Source organism: Tenrec ecaudatus, chromosome 13, assembly GCF_050624435.1.
Source record: "Tenrec ecaudatus isolate mTenEca1 chromosome 13, mTenEca1.hap1, whole genome shotgun sequence".
In the NCBI taxonomy this organism is placed as follows: Eukaryota; Metazoa; Chordata; class Mammalia; order Afrosoricida; family Tenrecidae; genus Tenrec; species Tenrec ecaudatus.
In genome coordinates, this window is record NC_134542.1 from 73,467,131 (window position 1) to 73,485,655 (window position 18,525).

The 18,525-nt window shown below is 40.6% G+C and overlaps 1 protein-coding gene across 12 annotated transcripts in view; it reads right to left on the reverse strand.

The window, feature by feature from the left end:
* SCN2A (sodium voltage-gated channel alpha subunit 2) overlaps window positions 1-18,525 on the reverse strand; it is a 103,619-nt gene that overhangs the window by 37,710 nt on the left and 47,384 nt on the right. For all 12 annotated transcript variants that reach the window (XM_075530448.1, XM_075530443.1, XM_075530444.1 and 9 more), the window contains exon 14: window positions 237-410. In XM_075530448.1, coding sequence (XP_075386563.1) covers window positions 237-410 — 174 coding nt within the window. The remainder of the gene's footprint in view (window positions 1-236; window positions 411-18,525) is intronic.

Below are 18,525 nucleotides of genomic sequence, written 5' to 3' on the forward strand. Positions count from 1 at the left end.
TTCTTCAATAAATAATGAGATAACATTCAACTATTTGTTTGAATAAATTTAATCTGCCTATTATGGGTATGAAGATGGAGAAATTACCTTTGGTTGTGAAACAATTTGGTTTATTTTATAAGTGCATCTAAAGAATATGAAAATTAGTCAGCATCTGATAATTACTATTAACTGAAGAGGAAGGCTACTTAAATTAATTACAAAGTAAACATTATAGATTCTCTTAGCTCATTTACCAGCCGGAATGATCGGAGGACTGACAATCCTTCCACATTCGCCAAACCCAATTCCATTAAACTGAGGCTCACAATAAAACCATCGAAAATATTCCAGCCTTCTTGGAAGTAATAGTAAGGGTCCATAGCAATGACCTTGAGAAACATTTCTGCCGTGAAGATCCCAGTGAAGACCTACATGAGACAGAGAGTTGATGTAATATAAACAATGTAATGTACCTCCCAGAAGGCACACAATTTGATTCTGAGTTCTTAAAGTTGATTTAGGCCCAATGAATTGTTACATATAAAGGCTCAGAATACAAGCTCATATTTCCTCATTCCTTATATTTACAGCTTTATATGTAGTGAAAAGCACACAAATTAAGATAATAAAATCAACATTTTAATTTTCTTTTTACCATTTTATTGGGGGCTCATACAACTCTTATCACAATCAATCCATCCATCCATTGTGTCAAGCACATTTGTACATTTGTTTCCCTCAACATTCTCAAAACATTTTCTTTCTACTTGAGCCCTTGTTATCGGCTCCTCCTTCCCCCCCCTCTTTCTCCACTCTCCACTCCCTCATGAAGCCTTGATAATTTATAAATTATTATTATTTTGTCATATATTACATTGTCTGACATCTCCCTACACTCACTTTTCTGTTGTCTCTCCCCCAGAGAGGAGGTTATATGTAGATCCTTATAATCGATTCCCCCTTCCTACCCCACCTTCCCTCTCCCTCCCTGTATCGCCACTCTCACCACCGGTTCAGAAGGGATCATCTGTCCTGGATTCCCTGTGTTTCCAGTTCCTATCTGTACCAGTGTACATCCTCTGATCTAGCCAGGTTTGTGAGGTAGAATTGGGATCATGATAGTGGTTGGGGTTGGGGGAGAGGAAGGAAGCATCTAGGAACTAGAGGAAAGTTGTATGTTTCATCGTTGCTACATTGCACCCTGACTGGCTCATGCACTTGACCAGTGATTATCTGCTAGGCGCCACTGGTGATATTTTTGCAAAACAAAAAGCTCACCAAGGTATCAAAGATATTTTTCTATGCATGATTTTAAACGTTTTATTGCTTCAACTTTTTAGAGTTAGGTCTACGGTTGATTGTGGGGTTTGTGTATAGTGTGAATTTGGGGTGAGGTTCACTTTCCACCTTAGCAAGTGTTACAGAACTTTTGGTGGACAACATTCCCTTTACCTTATTGAATTGTTTTGGTGATCTCATTAAAAAATCAATTGAGATATTTTCAGTCTATTACTGAACTCCTCAATTTGTTTCTTTGATATATTTGTTTATGTCAATATTATTTTTTTCAATGAATATAGTTTTATAAGTCCTGAAGTCATAGAGGTAAATTATTTTTTGTTAACAAGTTTTAACTATTTTAAGTACCTTGTATTTTCATGTAAATTTAAAAATCACCTAATAATATTCTACAAAGAAAGTGATGGTCTGATATATTTTATTAGAATTATCCCAATAGTGTTGAATCTTGCATTTTATAAAATTGTGCACTGATCTGTCTACTTAGTTACATATTCTTTATGATTGTCAGCCTTCATAGCTTTAGAGATATTGCACGCGTTCTTAAATTCATTCCTAAATAGCCTGCATATTTTAGCATTATGGTAGATAAAATCATTAAATGCATTGTTTAGTTCTATTAATAGTTTTTCAGATTTAAAATTTTCTTCATACATGATCTTGTTGATCAGCATAACGGGTTTTGTGGCATCTCAGTATCTCTGCATTTCATTTATTCATTTTTCTTTATTGTACGTGATAGGACGACCATTGAAATGTTCAATAAAAATGGTCAGAGTAAATATTTGCTTATTCCTATTCTTCTTTGTCTTATTCATAGTGCCCAGTATTTGACATTTCACCATGAAGTATAAGCTATAGATTTTCCTTAGATGTCCTTTATCAAAATGAGAAAGTTTCTATTACTGGTTTACTGAGAAATGTCACTGCGCACTGTTCTCCATATCTTAAACATACACTAATGTACATTGCACACATTACCAAGACAGACCAGTGCCTAGAGAAGGTCCTCATGGGAGGCAGGGCGCTAGCAAAGGAGAGGGGCCTCGATGGAATGATTGAGGCAGCAGATGCAACAGTGGGGGTAGCCCTAACAATGATGTGCATGCCGTGCAGGATGGAACAGCGCTCTGTCCTCTTGAATACGGGCTTCCAATGGGTCCGAACTGATCTGATGACTCCTGATAGCAACAGTATACTGAGAGTTTTTTATCTTAATTGAATTTTGTCAAATGCTTTTTCTGCATCTACTGAGTAAATCTTACATAGATTACATGGTAACTTCTCTTTGCAAGGTAAATTCATTGATTTAAAAAATTTTACACCACCATTGCATTTCTAAACTAAAACTCATTTGTTTAAAATACATTTCTTTTCTATCTATTGATGGATTTGTGTTTACTAATTGTGATAGTTAAGATTTTGTGTCAACTTGACAGAGCCAATATTCTCCATGGTTTGGCAGTTCAAACTTAAATTGAACACAATGTAATCACCTCCATAATTAGATCCGTGCTGAATAGAAAATCATTCAGGTAAATTCTTTGGAGATGTGGCCTGCTTCAAATAAAAGTGATGGCTGTGAAAAAACCCGATTGATGGTTTGCTGGATCCTGCGTCTCACTTGTTGACCTTTGTGTTCTTCTGACTGAGTCAGTGGCCACCGTGTTGATAACCCTGGCAATCAGCAGCAGCCTACCACCTGGCTTGTCTTCCTTGGATTCACTTGCTTTTGCAGACATAAGCCTATTGTCTTCCCGTTTATCTTGGCTTTACCAGTCTTGCAGCTATGTGAATGGGGAGAAGCCCCAACCTAACATTTTATCAACAGATTTGGAACTTGTCTGAACTGGGACTTTCCCACTTCTACAACTCTGTGAGCTAGTTTCTTTGTTTTTTTAAAGGTTAATGATGTTATTTATAATTTTATGAGGGTTTTACATTCAAAAGCAGGTTTCAGGGTCTCTTCTGACATTCATGTTAGTTGTCTTATTCTTTCCTTTTTAAAAATTAAATATTTTATTGGGAGCTCTTAAATCTCTTATCACAATCCATATAATCATCTAGTGTGTCAAGCACATATGCTGCCATCATTATTTTCAAAGTGTTTTTTTTCTACTTGATCCCTTTATATCAGCTCCTCGTTTTATCCCCTCCTGTCCTCCCTCATGAACCCTTGATAAGTTATACATGATTATTTTCATATCTTACATCATCCTCTGTCACCCTACTCCCACTTTTCTGTTGTTCGTCCCCCTGGGATGGGTTGATCCTTGTGATCGACTTCAATTCTACCTCACAAATTGGATTAGACCTGAACATGCACACTGCTACAGATAAGAGCCCACAACACAGGGAAGATAAACCCCTCAGGGCCAACAAGGAGAGTAGAGATACCAGGAGGTTAAGGGGAAGGTAGGGGGAAGGGGGGAGACAGGGGGAATCAATCAATTACAAGCAGCCATTTTCTTAATAGAAATTTACAGAGTGAGAGAGAAGCTTCACTGGTTTTTGCTTCTCTAGAGAATCCAGTCTAGGATATTAATATTTTATAGGTAATTTCTTTGACGTGGGAAGTTTGAATTTAAATTTATCCAGAAGTACCTTTAAAGCGAGGTCTGAAAATCACTTCTAAAAAGTCAACAATTGAAAAACCTATAGCAGAGTCCTATTCTGTCCCACATAGGACTGCCCTGTATTGCCCCGGTGACAACAATTTCTCTGATTCTATTTATTTGAAAACTATTTATTTCTCATTTGTTTTTGTAGGACGTTTTTACTGTTTGTAGAATCTTGGGCAATTTTCTTTCTTTCCTTCCTTCTTTTTTTCTGTCTTTCTCCTCTTTCCTTCCTTTCTCTTTTTCTTCCTTCTTTTTTTGTTCATCGGCCCACTGTCCTCTAATCAGAATCATTCCTGAGGAGATGTTGATTCGCTCCCTTTACGTGACACGTGGGTAATTCGGAAAGTACAGCTGGTCGGGTCCCAGTTCATTCCATCAGGGGGCTTATTCCAAACAAACCATGTTGAAACAAGTCTCAATCAATGCGTGGTTCCAGACATATTGCCTCGGTGATACACTTGTCTCAGTCTCCCTACGGTTCCTTCAAAAGAAGATTTATCAAAACAGTGGCTTTTAAGATGTTCTGCCAACCAGTTAAATTCAGGGCCGAAAGGTTAACCTGGAATGTTTAGGAGGCTATCTTGTTGAACTTCCCAAGGGGTAATCTGCATAGATTTCATCGAGAGTCAGGACAATCACATGAGATTATTAGGAAGTCAATGAGTGAAGGGTGAGGGATGCTTTGTAATGTCAACCAAATATCTTCAGGAAAGAATGAAAGTTTAGTAGAGCAATATTTTAAAGTTTTTCAAGAGATTCTATACTGTGGTTATTACAATTAGGTAATGTATCCAAGCTATAGTTATTGATCGAGTAGTAAGAAGGGACTTAAATAATGTTACAGAAAAAATAATGTAAAATATAAAAAAATACAAACTTAATTTATCAGCACAAGCTCTATTAAACTAAAACACTTTGGTAAGTAATGATACCAGTTATTTAGACCATCCTGGGAATTTAACTATGTCAAAAATGGTGCTTTCCAAAAATTTTTTTAACATTAGGATACAAATAAAGTCAAAGAAACCCAACAGGACTGTGAGATAGATACCTAATGATATCCCAGGAAAATGGTCACAAAACTGTCCTTGTTTGATAAGCAACATTGCTGTGGTTGGATATCCTTTGATGAAGTTTTCTCAAGTGATTTTCAGTTAAAAAAATCAAGCATTTTAGCAAACATTCTCAAAACACTCTTATAATAAGCAAATGCTATTCTTTGGCCCGACTGAAAGTAAATAACAAAATGCCTTGAGTACCCCCAAAACGGTCACCATGATCTTTGCTTTGTCTGGGCCACTTCCTCCTCCTGATTTGGTCCTGCTATCTCTTTGGGGGGTACCGGTCAAGCCCTGTTTCATCTTCTGCTGCAGTTCTTCAAAGGAAAGTTTCAGGATTTTGATCTCACCTGTTTAAAATTTCCTTTGAAAGCCCTTCTCTTATCTGTAGCTGAATCTGGTGCAATTGTTTTGGCACTGATTTCACATAGTTTGCTCAACTTTGATTTTTTAGTCAGAATTGTGTGAACTGAACCAGTAGAGCTGTCTATTACTTCTGCTATTAATTGCTGTTCTTTTCAATTAGCACGTGGCAATTGATGTGGATGGTTCCCTTGTAGGCTTCACCTTCAGCATCTTGTCCCTTCTTAAAATGCATTATTCATTTGTAAACTGTGGATTTATTTGGAGAATTCTCCCTAGAAACTTTTCATTAAACATTAGAGATTTCACTACTTCTACACAAGCTTCACCATAATTTGGCACTTCTCCTTATTTCAAATTAGCAGAATATATGTTGCTCTCATAAGGGCTCTTTTTAAATGGTTATCTTATTCCAATTAGTACCTCAAAGTAGATCTAGTTTAGATATGTTCTAATAATTTAGTAAAAGCATATTTTGGTATGAAACATTTTGGAATCCATGCAGTTTTTTCATAATATGCATTTCACATGGACTTTTTGAAGACTGCTCTTGTTAGATATAAAGCAATTGAGTAGATCAGCTTATTTATAAAAAGTTTATGAATGGATTGAAGATGAATTTTTTTAAATACAAGGAAAATTATTGTTATTCATATTCATACAATTTTAGAAGTGGAGAAAAATTTACTAAGCAACACAAGGTACCTATAGCCACTAATAAAGAGGTGTATTTTATTAAATTAAAAAAGTGTACTTAAAACAAACAAATAGTTCACAACCAAAAGGAAAGACAAATGATAAACTGTAAAATGTATTTACAACAAATGTGATAGGGGGTTAATTAATATTTCTAATAGTCACAATACTTTTGCAATGTTAAATGGACTGAAATCTGTACTGGAAAAAATTACAATGGCTATAGAGAAGGAAAAATTACAGTACCTAAATGTATGCTACCCTCTAGTCATGAGAAAAATTCAAAATATGTATCAATCTTCCCTCTATTAAATTAGTAATATGTAAATGAAAAATTATGTTCAGTGCAAGGTACAGGAACATGTATTTTCCCATGTGACCTATTTCAGCAGTTTTTGAAAAACAATCTTACAGTATTTGTTAATAAGGGAGATGCACAGATTATTGACCCTGATACACAGAATTAAAGCCCTATTGTAAAAGATGACATATACAAATATGTTTTCTTAATGTGGTATGATGGTAACAAGAACTTTGGCACCAATTTTTACGTCTACCAATACGTCATTGGATAAATATATTGTAATGCATCCCTAGTATAGAATTATTGTTGTTATGTGCTGTCCACTCAGTTTTGACTCATAGCAACCCTATGTCCCACAGAATAAAATTCTGCCTGGTCCTGAACCAACCGCACAGTTGTTTGGGTATGTAAGCCACTGGTACCACTCTCACTGAGGCCCTTCCCCTTTTCACGGACTTTATCCAACATGACAGCCTTCTCCAAAGATTTATCCTTCTTGATGATAGGAAATGGTTAGAAAAAAGTAAATCATAAAAGTTCAAAAGAGGAACTTCAACAGGTGTTGTTTATTTTGCATGGAGAAAAAAACAAAGATAGCAAAATTTAATTTCCAAAATAAATATGTGCAATGATTCATTCCAAAACAAGAAAATCTTGCATTTTGAAACAAACCACAGTCCATGAGATGAAGTTTCACCAACTGGTTATAATTCTTGCCAGATAAATTTGTTCATTATTCTATCAGGTCAAGGTCTATTTAATTTTCTTTGCCAACTCTAGATTTCTAAGGCATCAGTTCTTATATTTCTTAGGTCTTCCTTATTCGTTGTCTAGGTTTACCATGTATATGACTCAATTAAAAATATCATGGCTTGTGTCAGGTGCTTCTTAGTCTTCCAGGTGACTTCTTTGATTTTTGACATATCAAAGAGGGCTTAAACAGGTTTTCCTATTAAAATACATCAGGTTGGATTATCGGAAGATGGTGGACTAGGCACAAGCCACACTAGAGCCCATCCTGCTTCTACCCCTGACACTGCATTTCTGCCGGAGCCACTTCAGGCTGGCCTGCGCCACCGTGGAGACCTGTAGCCGTGTCCCGGTGCACAAAGCCTGCCTGCCGAGGGCGCCCCTTACAGCTTCAACAGCTCCGGGAGCAACAGTGGGTACCCCTGCCTACTGGTAGCACGAGCGACAGGGTGTTGCACTCCTGTGGGAGTGGCCTTGCCCTCCACGGTGTGCTGCGAGGATTCCAGCGGCCAGCAGCTCTGAGCCTGCTGTGACACATTCCTTCCTGGGCGGAGCACAAGAGCCATTGCCTGCTGTTTCTCGCCAGAGCCGCCACTGTCCGATCCGGTTAGGACCACGTCTCTGCGGAGCCTGCACCGCTCACAGGGTCGGCGGCATAAGAAATATTCGTCCCTGCCTGCTAGGGAGCCTAGGACACAGCTTTGCGGTCCCTGCGGGAGACATCTGTGTTCCCCAGCCAGCTCTCACAACAGCTAAGGCCTGCGGAGTGCCCAGTGCCAGTGTCTAAACCTGCCCCAGTCCTTCCCAGACGGCATAGGAGGCGGGCGCTGCGGCCTGTGCCTCTCTCAGCACCCTTCGTGGCCCCAGCCTTTGCCAGCTGTTACAGGAAGTCCTCCCTTGGGGGGCTGCTCCTGCCTGTGTAGCCTCTGCCCACAGGCTCAACCCTGCCGGCCTGCAGGGACCTGGAAGGGCTTGGTGATCTGAAGAGCATTTTCCGCTGACATAGCCCCACACCGGAGCCCAGATCAGAACCACATCCCGGGACAGCAAGGCATCCCCCACTTCCACGTTCTATTGGGCATCACTAGAACTTAGAGGGGAATAAAGGGGGAAAATTTTTATATATCTGTATACATATATACATCTTTTATCTCGTGCTGGTTTTTCTCTTTTCTTTCTTTTACTTTCTGTGTTGTCTTTTCTCTCTTCTTTCTTCCTCCTTTTTCATTATTGCTAGTACTTCTCTTCTGCCCCTTTTCTATAGGTTTTCCTTCTATCTCTTTTTTTCTTCTCCTTCTACTTCTGTTATCACTTCTTTTCTCTCCTCTTTGATAGCTTCTCCTTCTTCCTCTCTCTCCAGTTTTTTCTTTTTCCACCCAAAATTTTGTTAAAACTCATTAAAATTTTTTTTAACATTTTAAATTCTTTTTTATTACTATACCAAAAAAGGGACTGCTAAGTGTACCCTGACAAACCAGGTCAAAGCAGCCTGAGGGAACTCACTAAGGTGCCAGCCCCCACTCCAGTTGCTGAAACATCTCACCACTGTGGGTCACTAAGCCTTCGGGGAACTCTGCCTACACAGAAGTCTGACCCATCATAATAGTAGGTCATAGGCAGATGCCTGAAGTAATCCTTAACAGTAACACAGATAATATTACCCTGGTCTCCCAGAAGAATGATCCTTTCCTATGAAAGGATCAAGGAAAAATCAACAGACCACATCACTACCAACAACAACAACAAAAAACAAACAAACACAGAGATGAAACATAGTAGCAGAACTAATGTCTCCCATGTAAGAAACAGATAAGGAAGGAAATCTTCAGAAGTCTGATCACAGTAATACAGGAGCAGTAATACATCAACCCAGAATAAGGATGCAATGAGGAGATTAAGTCCACAATAGAGGAGATGAAGTCCACCATAAAGGGGATGGAACCCACCAAAGGGAACTGCAGGAACTAACAGAGGAGGTAGCAGAAGCCACACACAAGGTCACAGAATTTATGATCAGACTTGAGGAGGGAGAGAACCATATCAGTGATCTCAAGGACACTTAAACAGACCTAAGTGAGAAAAACAGTCAAATAGAAAAATTAAAAAACAGAAGATAGCCAGAGATCAATGACAGATGCTATGAAGAGGAATCATATTTGAATAATCGGTCTACAGGAGCATAACACAATATACAAGTTGACCGCCAAGATAGCAAAGGAATTTCTGGAAGAAAAGTTTCCCATCCTAACAAGGGAAAACCAGACACTCATACAGGGAGCAGAAAAGACGCCAGCTAGACTAAATCCCAAGAAGAACACTCCAAGACATATCATAGTAAAAATATCCAACTTAGTGGAAAAAGAGAAAAGTTTATGAGCAGCAAGAGAAAGGAAGACAGTCACATACAAAGGAGCACAGGTAAGAATATGCTCAGATCTATCAGCAGATACCATAAAGAGGAGGAAAGAATGGAGCAACATCTTCAAAAAGCTGAAAGAAAAAAAACGACTCCCCCAGAATCCTGTACCCTGCCAAGTTATCCATCAAGATAGATGGTGAGATAAGAGTCTTCCAGGACAAGGAAAGACTCAGAGAATATGCTGCAAGTCACCTAACCCTGCGGAAGATACTGGCTGACTCACTATGGCCAGAGGAGCACCAAGAACAAACAGGACACCACCTTATATCCTATCTCCATCTAGAAGGCAACATGCCAGAAACAATTACCAGGACAACAGGGACTCAGGTGGAAAAGAAGACAAGCTATAAACTCTCCACTCAAACACAGCACACTGATATGAAGTGAGATAGGTAAAGACTCAAAATACAAAACAGGGCATAACAGCTATGAATCCACAGATAGTGAAAATAACTTGATAACCAATGGACTCAATCCATACATTGAAAGAAAAAGTCTGGAGGACTGGCTCAGAAAACATAATCCATCAATCTGTTGTCTGCAAGAGACAAATGTTAAGTGTGCAGACAAGAATATGCTAAGAATAAAGGTTGGTAGAAAGTTTACCAATCAAATTGTAACTCAGAAAAGGCAGGGGTGGTTATCTTAATCTCTGACAAAATGGACCTCAAGATCCAAACTATAAAAAAGAGACAAAGAGGGACACTACATAATGTTCAAAGGTTCAGTAAACCAGGAAGCACTTAGCATATTGAATATTTAGGCTCCTAATAATGGTGCGGCGACTTTTGTCAAACAAACAATAAAAAGATGAAAAAAGAAATCACAGAATCAACAATCATAGTAGGTGACTTTAACACTCCACCATCAGAGAACGAGAGATCACTGGGAAAGAAGCTCAGCAAAGAGGCCATAGAGCTAAACAATGTAATTAGGCAACAGGGCCTGATAGACATCTATAGAGCTTTCCCTCCAAAATCAAAAGGTTTCACATTCTTTTCAAATCCACATGGATCTTTTTCAAGAATAGACCAGATGCTGGGACACAAGTCCAGCCTGAGTAAATTCAAACACATAGATATTATCCAGACATCTCTCTCAGATCACCGTGCCATAAACCTGGAAATTAATAAGAAGATTTCCAGAAAAGCAAAGGCAACCAAGGGTACCTCTGGCAAAGCTTACCAAGGATAGAAAGGAGCAAACATCAATAATCAGGATGAGGGATGAAAAAGGGGCAATAACAACAAACCCCAATGCGATTAAAAGGATAATCACAAAGTACTATGAAGGTCTGTATTCTAATGAATTCAGAAAAATGGAAGACATGGATAAATATTTGGAAAAACAGTGCATCCCTAGATTATCTCAAACAGAGATCAGGAACCTCAGCAAAACCATAGTGAGAAAAGAAATCGTGAGGGTCATCAAGAACCTACCAACAAAAAAGGCTCTAGGACCAGATGGTTTCACAGCAGGCTTCTAGCAAGAATTCAGGGAAGGGGTGACACCGATCATCCACAAAGTATTCCATAACATAGAAGAAGATGGCAAACTCCCAAACTCAGTTAACAAAGTCAGCATTACTTTGATACCCAAACAAAGCAAAGACCCCACAGGCATATAGAATTACAGACCAATATCTCTAATGAACATAGATGCAAAAATCCTTAACAAAATATTGGCCAATAGAATACAAAAGTATATAAAACATATCATCCACCACGACCAGGTAGGATTCATCCCAGGGATGCAGGGATGATTTAACATTCGAAAATCTATCAATATTATACATCACATCGAGAATAAAAAGGATACAAATCATATGATAATATCCATAGAAGCAGAAAAAGCATTTGACAACATCCAACACTCATTCTTAATCAAGACACCCATGAAGATAGGATTGGAAGGAAAGTTCCTCAAGCTTATACAAGCTATCTATGAAAGACCAACAGCCAACATCATACTCAATAGAGAAAAGACCAGAACAATTCCACTGAAAAAGTTTATAAGACAAGAATGTCCCCTGCTACCACTTCTATTCAATATCATTTTGGAGGTTCTGACTAACAACATAAGATAGCAGAAGGACATCAACGGCATCCAAATGGGAGAGGAAGGGGTGAAACTATCGCTATTTGCAGATGACATGATCCTGTACATTGAAAACCCCAAAAGCTCCACAGCTGGAGTACTTGCAGTGATAGAGGAATATGGAAGAGTAGCAAGATACAAGATCATTAAACAGAAGTTGGTAGGTTTTCTATACACATCAGACAGGACCATGGAAGAGGGGATTAAGATGGAAGTACCCTTCACAGTAGCTAAGAACAAACTGAAATACCTAGGAATATATTTAACAAAAAAATACTAAAGACCTATGTAAGAAAAATTATAAAACCCTATTACAGGAAACCAAAAGTGACCTCCACAAATGGAAGAACATCCCCATTTGTGGGATATTCAATTCACATCATGGATTGGAAAGATCAACATCGTAAAGATGACAGTCCTACCTAAAGCACTTTACAAGTTCAATGCTATACCAATTCAAATACCATCAACCTTTTTCAAAGAATTGGAAAAACTGACCACCAATTTCGTATGGAGAGGGAAGAAACCCAGAAATAGCAGAGAACTCCTCAAGAAGAAGCACAAAGTTGGAGGACTTGCCTTACCCGATTTTAATGCCTATTATACAGCTACAGTGGTGAAAACAGCGTGGTACTGGCGCAATGATAGACACTCACACCAGTGGAAAAGAATAGAAAGCCCAAGAATAAAACCATCAGCATATAGACAACTGATCTTAGATAAGGGTCCCCAAACCATCAAGTGAGAAGCAGATGCCCTTTTTAACAAGTGGTGCTGGAAAACATGTCTATCCACAAGTAGAAAGATGAAACAAGACTTGTACCTCACCCCATGCACAAGACTAAACTCAAGGTGAATCACAGACCTAGAAGTTAAACCCCAAACCATCAGGACCATCACGGAGGGAATTGGCATTAATCTCAGAGCACTGGCCCATGGAACTCATAGGCTCACTGCAATAGGGAAGGGTACATACACAGGTGAACTGGAAATCAACAAATGGGATTTAATAAGAATAAAGCACCTGTGTACCACGAAAGACTTCACCAAGAGGGTGACAAGACAACCCACAGACTGGGAGAAGATTTTCAGTAATGACACATTAGACAAAGGGCTCATTTCTAAAATCTACAACACCATCATGACCTGCAAAAAGAGGAAAATAGTTAACCCCCTTAAGGAAGTGGGCAAAAGAACTGAAAAGAACTTTCACTAGGGAGGAGACCCATATGGCCAATAAGCACAGGAGAAAGTGTTCCAGGTTATTAGCCATAAGAGAAATGCAAATCAAAACAACCATGAGATACCACCTAACACCCCTGAGGCTAGTCCAAATCAGCAAATCAGAGAGCCACAGTGTTGGAGGGGCATGGTGAAGTAGGAATCCTCCTCCACTGCTGGTGGTTATGTAGAATTATAGAACTACTGTGGAAAGCAATCTAGTGATACTTAAAGAAAATAGAAATTGATCTACCTTATGACCCAGCCATTCCTCTACTGGGCATATACCTGGTGGAAGTAGCAAATAAAACACGACCAGTAATATGCGCTCTAATGTTTATTGTGGCACAATTGACAATCGCAAAGACTTGGAAACAGCTTAAGTTTCCTTCTATAGATGAGTGGATTAGTAAACCCTGGCACATACACACAATGGAGTACTATGCAGCACTGAAAAGCATGGGTGACCACATGAAACACATCATTTCTTGGGAAGAGCTAGAAGGAATCATGTTAAGTGAGGTAAGCCAAACTCAAAAGGTCAAGGTATAACACGAGTCCCCTGAGGTAAGTATAATCAACATGCTAGGAATAGAAGAATAAACACCTATCTTGCAAAAAATGGGTGGAAGCATAGACAGTTGGAGGGAGGGCAGGCCACACCTAGTGAGGTACTTGAGAGCCCAACATAAAGAAAGGGAATAGGGGCAGGTGGAGAGAGAAGCGGGGTGGGAAGAAACCGAGTAGATGTCATGAGGGAAACAGGGCACTAACCCACCCAGGGGGAGAGTATTGGTTGTGTCCTCATAGAACTGGAAGATGCATATGGATCCCCCCCAGCCCCCTATGACATGCCAAACCAGAGGGCAACATAAAGCGTGGAGGAATACACAAAGAGACTGGACCATCCACCGGCCCCAACCAGAATTAGCCCGACCCCACCATCGAAGGGAGTACTACAGAAAATGAAAATAGATCATCTGGTGTGGGAACGGAACTGACCTACCACACCACACCCAGAAGGAAGCTGAAGCAAAGGATAGAGGAAGAACAGAGCAGATTACACCTGGGCCCACCAAGCTCAGAGGATGATAGCCTGGCTCGAAGGGCCCAATGTACAGAGAGGACCATATAGCCGGCCCCACGGTGAGATGTGACATCCTACACTGACCCATGGCCCTAATGGGACAGCACTTGAGACACAGTGGGGGGATGTGTGACTGAGTTGACCCCACCACACTGAGGCAAAACACTGGGGATGTGCAATGGAGCAGCGGGGTAATCAGAGCAAGGAGGTCTCGAGGGAGTATAAAGGATGGACTTTGGGGCCAGGATGCGGCACCCCATCAGACTCGTCCTGAAAACACTCCTAAAGGTCAACAAACAGACCTTGAACTACTAACAGGCTTTCTTTTTTTTTTTTTTGCTGTCTTTTTGTTTTTTTCTCTTCTTTTAAATTTTGTATGTCAGTGGCTTTTTTGTTTGTTAGCTTGTCAGTGCTGCTGCCGTTGAAGCCATGTTCTTATGTGCCACTTTGGTGCTGCCAAAGCCTTCCACATTTTATGCACATATTACTATATCTGCAGGTCCACCTAGATAAGATAGGCTGGACAAACAATGTGAGAAGAAAATAACAGGACCAATGGTCCCAGAGGGACATGAGAGTGTGGTAGGTAGGGGAAGGGAGGAGGTGTTGGCCAACCCAGGGACAAGGGAACAATGAGTGGTTCAAAACCAGTGGAGGGAGGGGATGGGAGGACTGGTAGTGACCAAGGGCAAGGTAACTGAGCGGAATTACTGAAACCAGAATGAAGGCTGAACATGGTAGTAGGACAGGAGGAAAGAATAAGGAAATAGAGGAAAGGAGTATAAGGCAAAGGGCATACAGAGAAGCCTAAATACAGACATATACATATGTAAATATATTTATGAGTATGGGGGAAATAGACCTATATGCATATATTTATAGGTTTAGTAGTAGTATAGCAGGTGACATTGGGCCTCCTCATATGCATTCCCTCAATATGAGAGCAACTTGCTCAGCTAAAAGGTCATTTCATGATACCCACCTTCCCGACATGCTCGCTGAAGACAGACGTGTGCATAAGCAAACATGGTGAAGAAAGCTGTGGTGCCCTGCTATCAAAAGATATAGTGTCTGGGGTCTTAAAGGCTTGAAGACAAACAAGCAGCCATCTAGCTCAGAAGCAACAAAGCCCACAGAGAAGAAGCACACAAGCCTAAGTAAACAAGATATTGAAGGGATCAGGTAGAAGACACCAAAGAACAAAAACCATCATTGTGTGATCACCTTCCCCACATAGACGCTGAAGACAAATGTGTGCATAAGCACATGTGGTGAAGAAGGCTGATGGTGCCTGGTTATTGAGAGATATAGCGTCTGGGGACTTAAAGGCTTGAAAGTAAACAAGTGGCCATCTAGCCCAGAAACAACAAAGCCCACATGGAAGGAGCACACCAACATGTGTGATCATGAAGGGCCGAGGGGACCAGGTTTCAAGCAACAAAGCCAGGGGTGGGGGAGAAAGCATGATGGGGACCCAACGTCCATCTGTAGACAACTGAACATCCCTTGCAGAGGGTAGTGGGGAGGAGATGAGTCACTCAGGGTTCAGTGTAGCAATAATGAAACTCATAACCTTCCTCTAGCTCTTAAACGCTTCCTCCCCTCAACTATCATGATCCCAATTCTACCTTGAAAACCTGGTTAGACCAGAGGATGCACAGTGGTACAGTTGGGATCTGGAAACACAGGGAATCTAGGACAGGTGAACCCCTCAGGACCAAGGGTGAGAGTGGCGATACCAGGAGGGAAGGGGGGCTAGAAAGGGGTAACCGGTCTCAGGGATCTACATATAACCTCCTCTCTGGGGGGATGGGCAACAGGAAAGTAGGTGAAGGGAGACGCCGGGCAATGTAAGATAAGATAAAATATTAATTTATAAACTATTAATGGTTCTTGAGGGAGGGCGGGAGCCAAGAGGGAGGGGGAGGGAGAAAAGGAAAATGAGCTGATTCCAGGAACCCAAGCACAAGGCGAAGTTTGAGAATGATGAGGGCAATGAATGTACAAGTGTGCTTTACACAATTGATGTATGTATGGATTGTGATCAGACTTGTATGAGCCCCAATAAAAGATTAAAAAAAAAAGAAATACATCAGGTTAATTGAAACACTTGACCCCTTCAATCTTTTCTCCATTTATCATGGTGTTACTTATTGGTCCAGTTATGACTATCTTTCTTTAGGTTGAGGTATGTGATAGGTTTTTTGTGCCAACATGGCACCCATAAGAAGATATGGGTGGAGTTTAGCCTGTCAATCAGGTTGCAGCTTGATGGCCTCCTTTGGAGGTACGACAGAGATGAATGGCTCTCTGGAGTCCTACCCTTTTCTCTCCCTCTTGGGCGGTCAGACTAGTACTCTGCCTGATCTAGCTGCCTTGACTCCTCACTTGTGCTGTGCTACCTGTGGGCTATGCAGGGCTCTGCTCCACTGGGCGGAATCAACTTGTGTATTGTGGTGGACCACATCACTGTGCATTGCTGCTCCCTGCCATTGCACTGCCCCACCCTGACTGCTGTGTCTGCTGCCTACAGGCCAAGTCTGCTCATCTTGACATCACTTTAGACCCTGCACCCCGAAGTCCACCATTTTGCATCACTGCACCATAAGGCTCCACCTCTGGCCTCTGTTAACACTTGGCCACATCATCTCCCCACTGCCTGCTTCCTTGGTCTTGGGCTACTGGTTGCAGGAGTTGGAAGGACCAGCACTGTATTAACTGACCCATGAAAGTGAGTTGAATTGAGCTCTCTGTACTGCTGTGTGGACTAATTTGCCATTACAGTGCTTTTCTCTACATCATCTTATCCATATTCATAATTGTCCTGGTTTTGCTTCTCCAGAGAACACTGCCTAAAACAAGGTTTAATCCATATTGAAAGTTATCGTATTATCTTCACCAGTAAGTGCTTTGTGTCCTCTTCCTTTTCAACAAGCAAAGTTCTGTCTGCATATGACATCATGAGTCTTCCTCCAATACGAGGAGGCTGCTTTCTTCATATAGTTTGACTTCTTGAATTACTGTTCAGTATATTGATGAAATAAGTATGGTAAAAGGATATAATTTTTATATAGAATGGGGTACCCCCCAGACACAGACATGATGTGAAGGGATAGTGCATTTGAAGTTCTTTCCACCAGGTCAGCCAGTTAATCAAGATTTTTATTTAGAGACTCTGAAAAGATTGTGTAACAGTGTGTGACCAAAAAGGCCTGATTGGTGGCAGATGGGGGATCGGTCTTGCCTCCATGACAATGCACCTGCTCACGCAGCCATCTCAGTGTGCCAATTTTTGGCAAAAAGCAGCGTGCCTCTTTCCCTACACACCTTTCTCACGTGATCTCGCTCAGTGTGACTTCTTTTTGTTTCCATGAATGAAAGGGGATGTGAAAGGACAGTGATTTAATGACATAGAAGAGACGAAGAGAAAAACGAAGGAGGTGTTGTCAGCCATCCAGATGAGTTTGAAAAATGTTTCCAAGAAGGGAATCGCAGATTTGACAAATGCATTAAGCATAATGGAGAGTACTTTGAAGATGATAAGATTGTTTTGTAAAAAACTTTAAATACACAGCCTTGAAAAGAAATCCAGTTTTCTTTGGGTACCCCTCATATACTTCTTTTGATTTTAAGCCATGCACTATCCCTTTTCTCTGTTCATAGGACCACCTGGGTCTATGCAAATTTTCTGAATGAGCACAATTAAGTTTGGATGATTTCTATTCCAACCATTTTTTAGAATTTTTGGAGTTCCTAATCCAATAAACATGCTGAGTAAAAGCAGAAAGTCCTCGATGAGATGGATTGATGTGGTTACTGCAATGGTGGGTGTTGAAGTAACAACGGTGTCTTACTCTGTCATACAGAGGTTGCTACGAGTGGGAGGTGGCTCTGACTCGCCTAACAGCAACATTCTGTTATCCATAATTTGTAATGGTCTACACAGTTGATGTGCATGGCATAGTCCATGAAACCCATGGAAGGATCTTTCTGGTACCCTCTGCTTTCAGTCAACATCCTTCTGGTATCAGTAATTATATTCTGCATTCCACATCATCTTTTGAATCAGGCTTTACCATCTGGTACTTCCTCTTTGAGGCTCTATGTAACCATTTTTGAACAGTCTTCAGCAAAAAAATATACTTGCATATAGTGTTAATGATATTGCTCAATCAATTCTACATTCCAGTAGATCACCTTTCTTTGGAAAAACCAGTACCAGCGCTTCTGGTCTGTTGGTCAAGTACTTGTCTCTGGTATTTCTCTGCATAGAGAAGGGAGCACTTCCAGCATGGCATTTTGTTGAAACAATAACAGGAGGTATCCCAGCATTTCCTGGATCCTTGGGTTTTTGTTTTGTTTTTAAAACCAGTGACCACATTACAACGTAGGCTTCTTCCTTCAGTCCCAGACGTCCTTGATCATATACTCAAAACTCAAACTCGCTGCCATCAAGTCGACTTGGATTCATAGCGACCCTGCAGGCCAGAGTAGAACTGCCCTTGTGGGTTTCCAAGTTTGTCACTCTTTACTGAAGTACAAAGCTTCCAAGGAGTATCTGGTGGTTTCCAACTGCTGGTCTTGTGGTTAGCAGAACAACATGTAATTCACTATACCCCCAGGGCTCC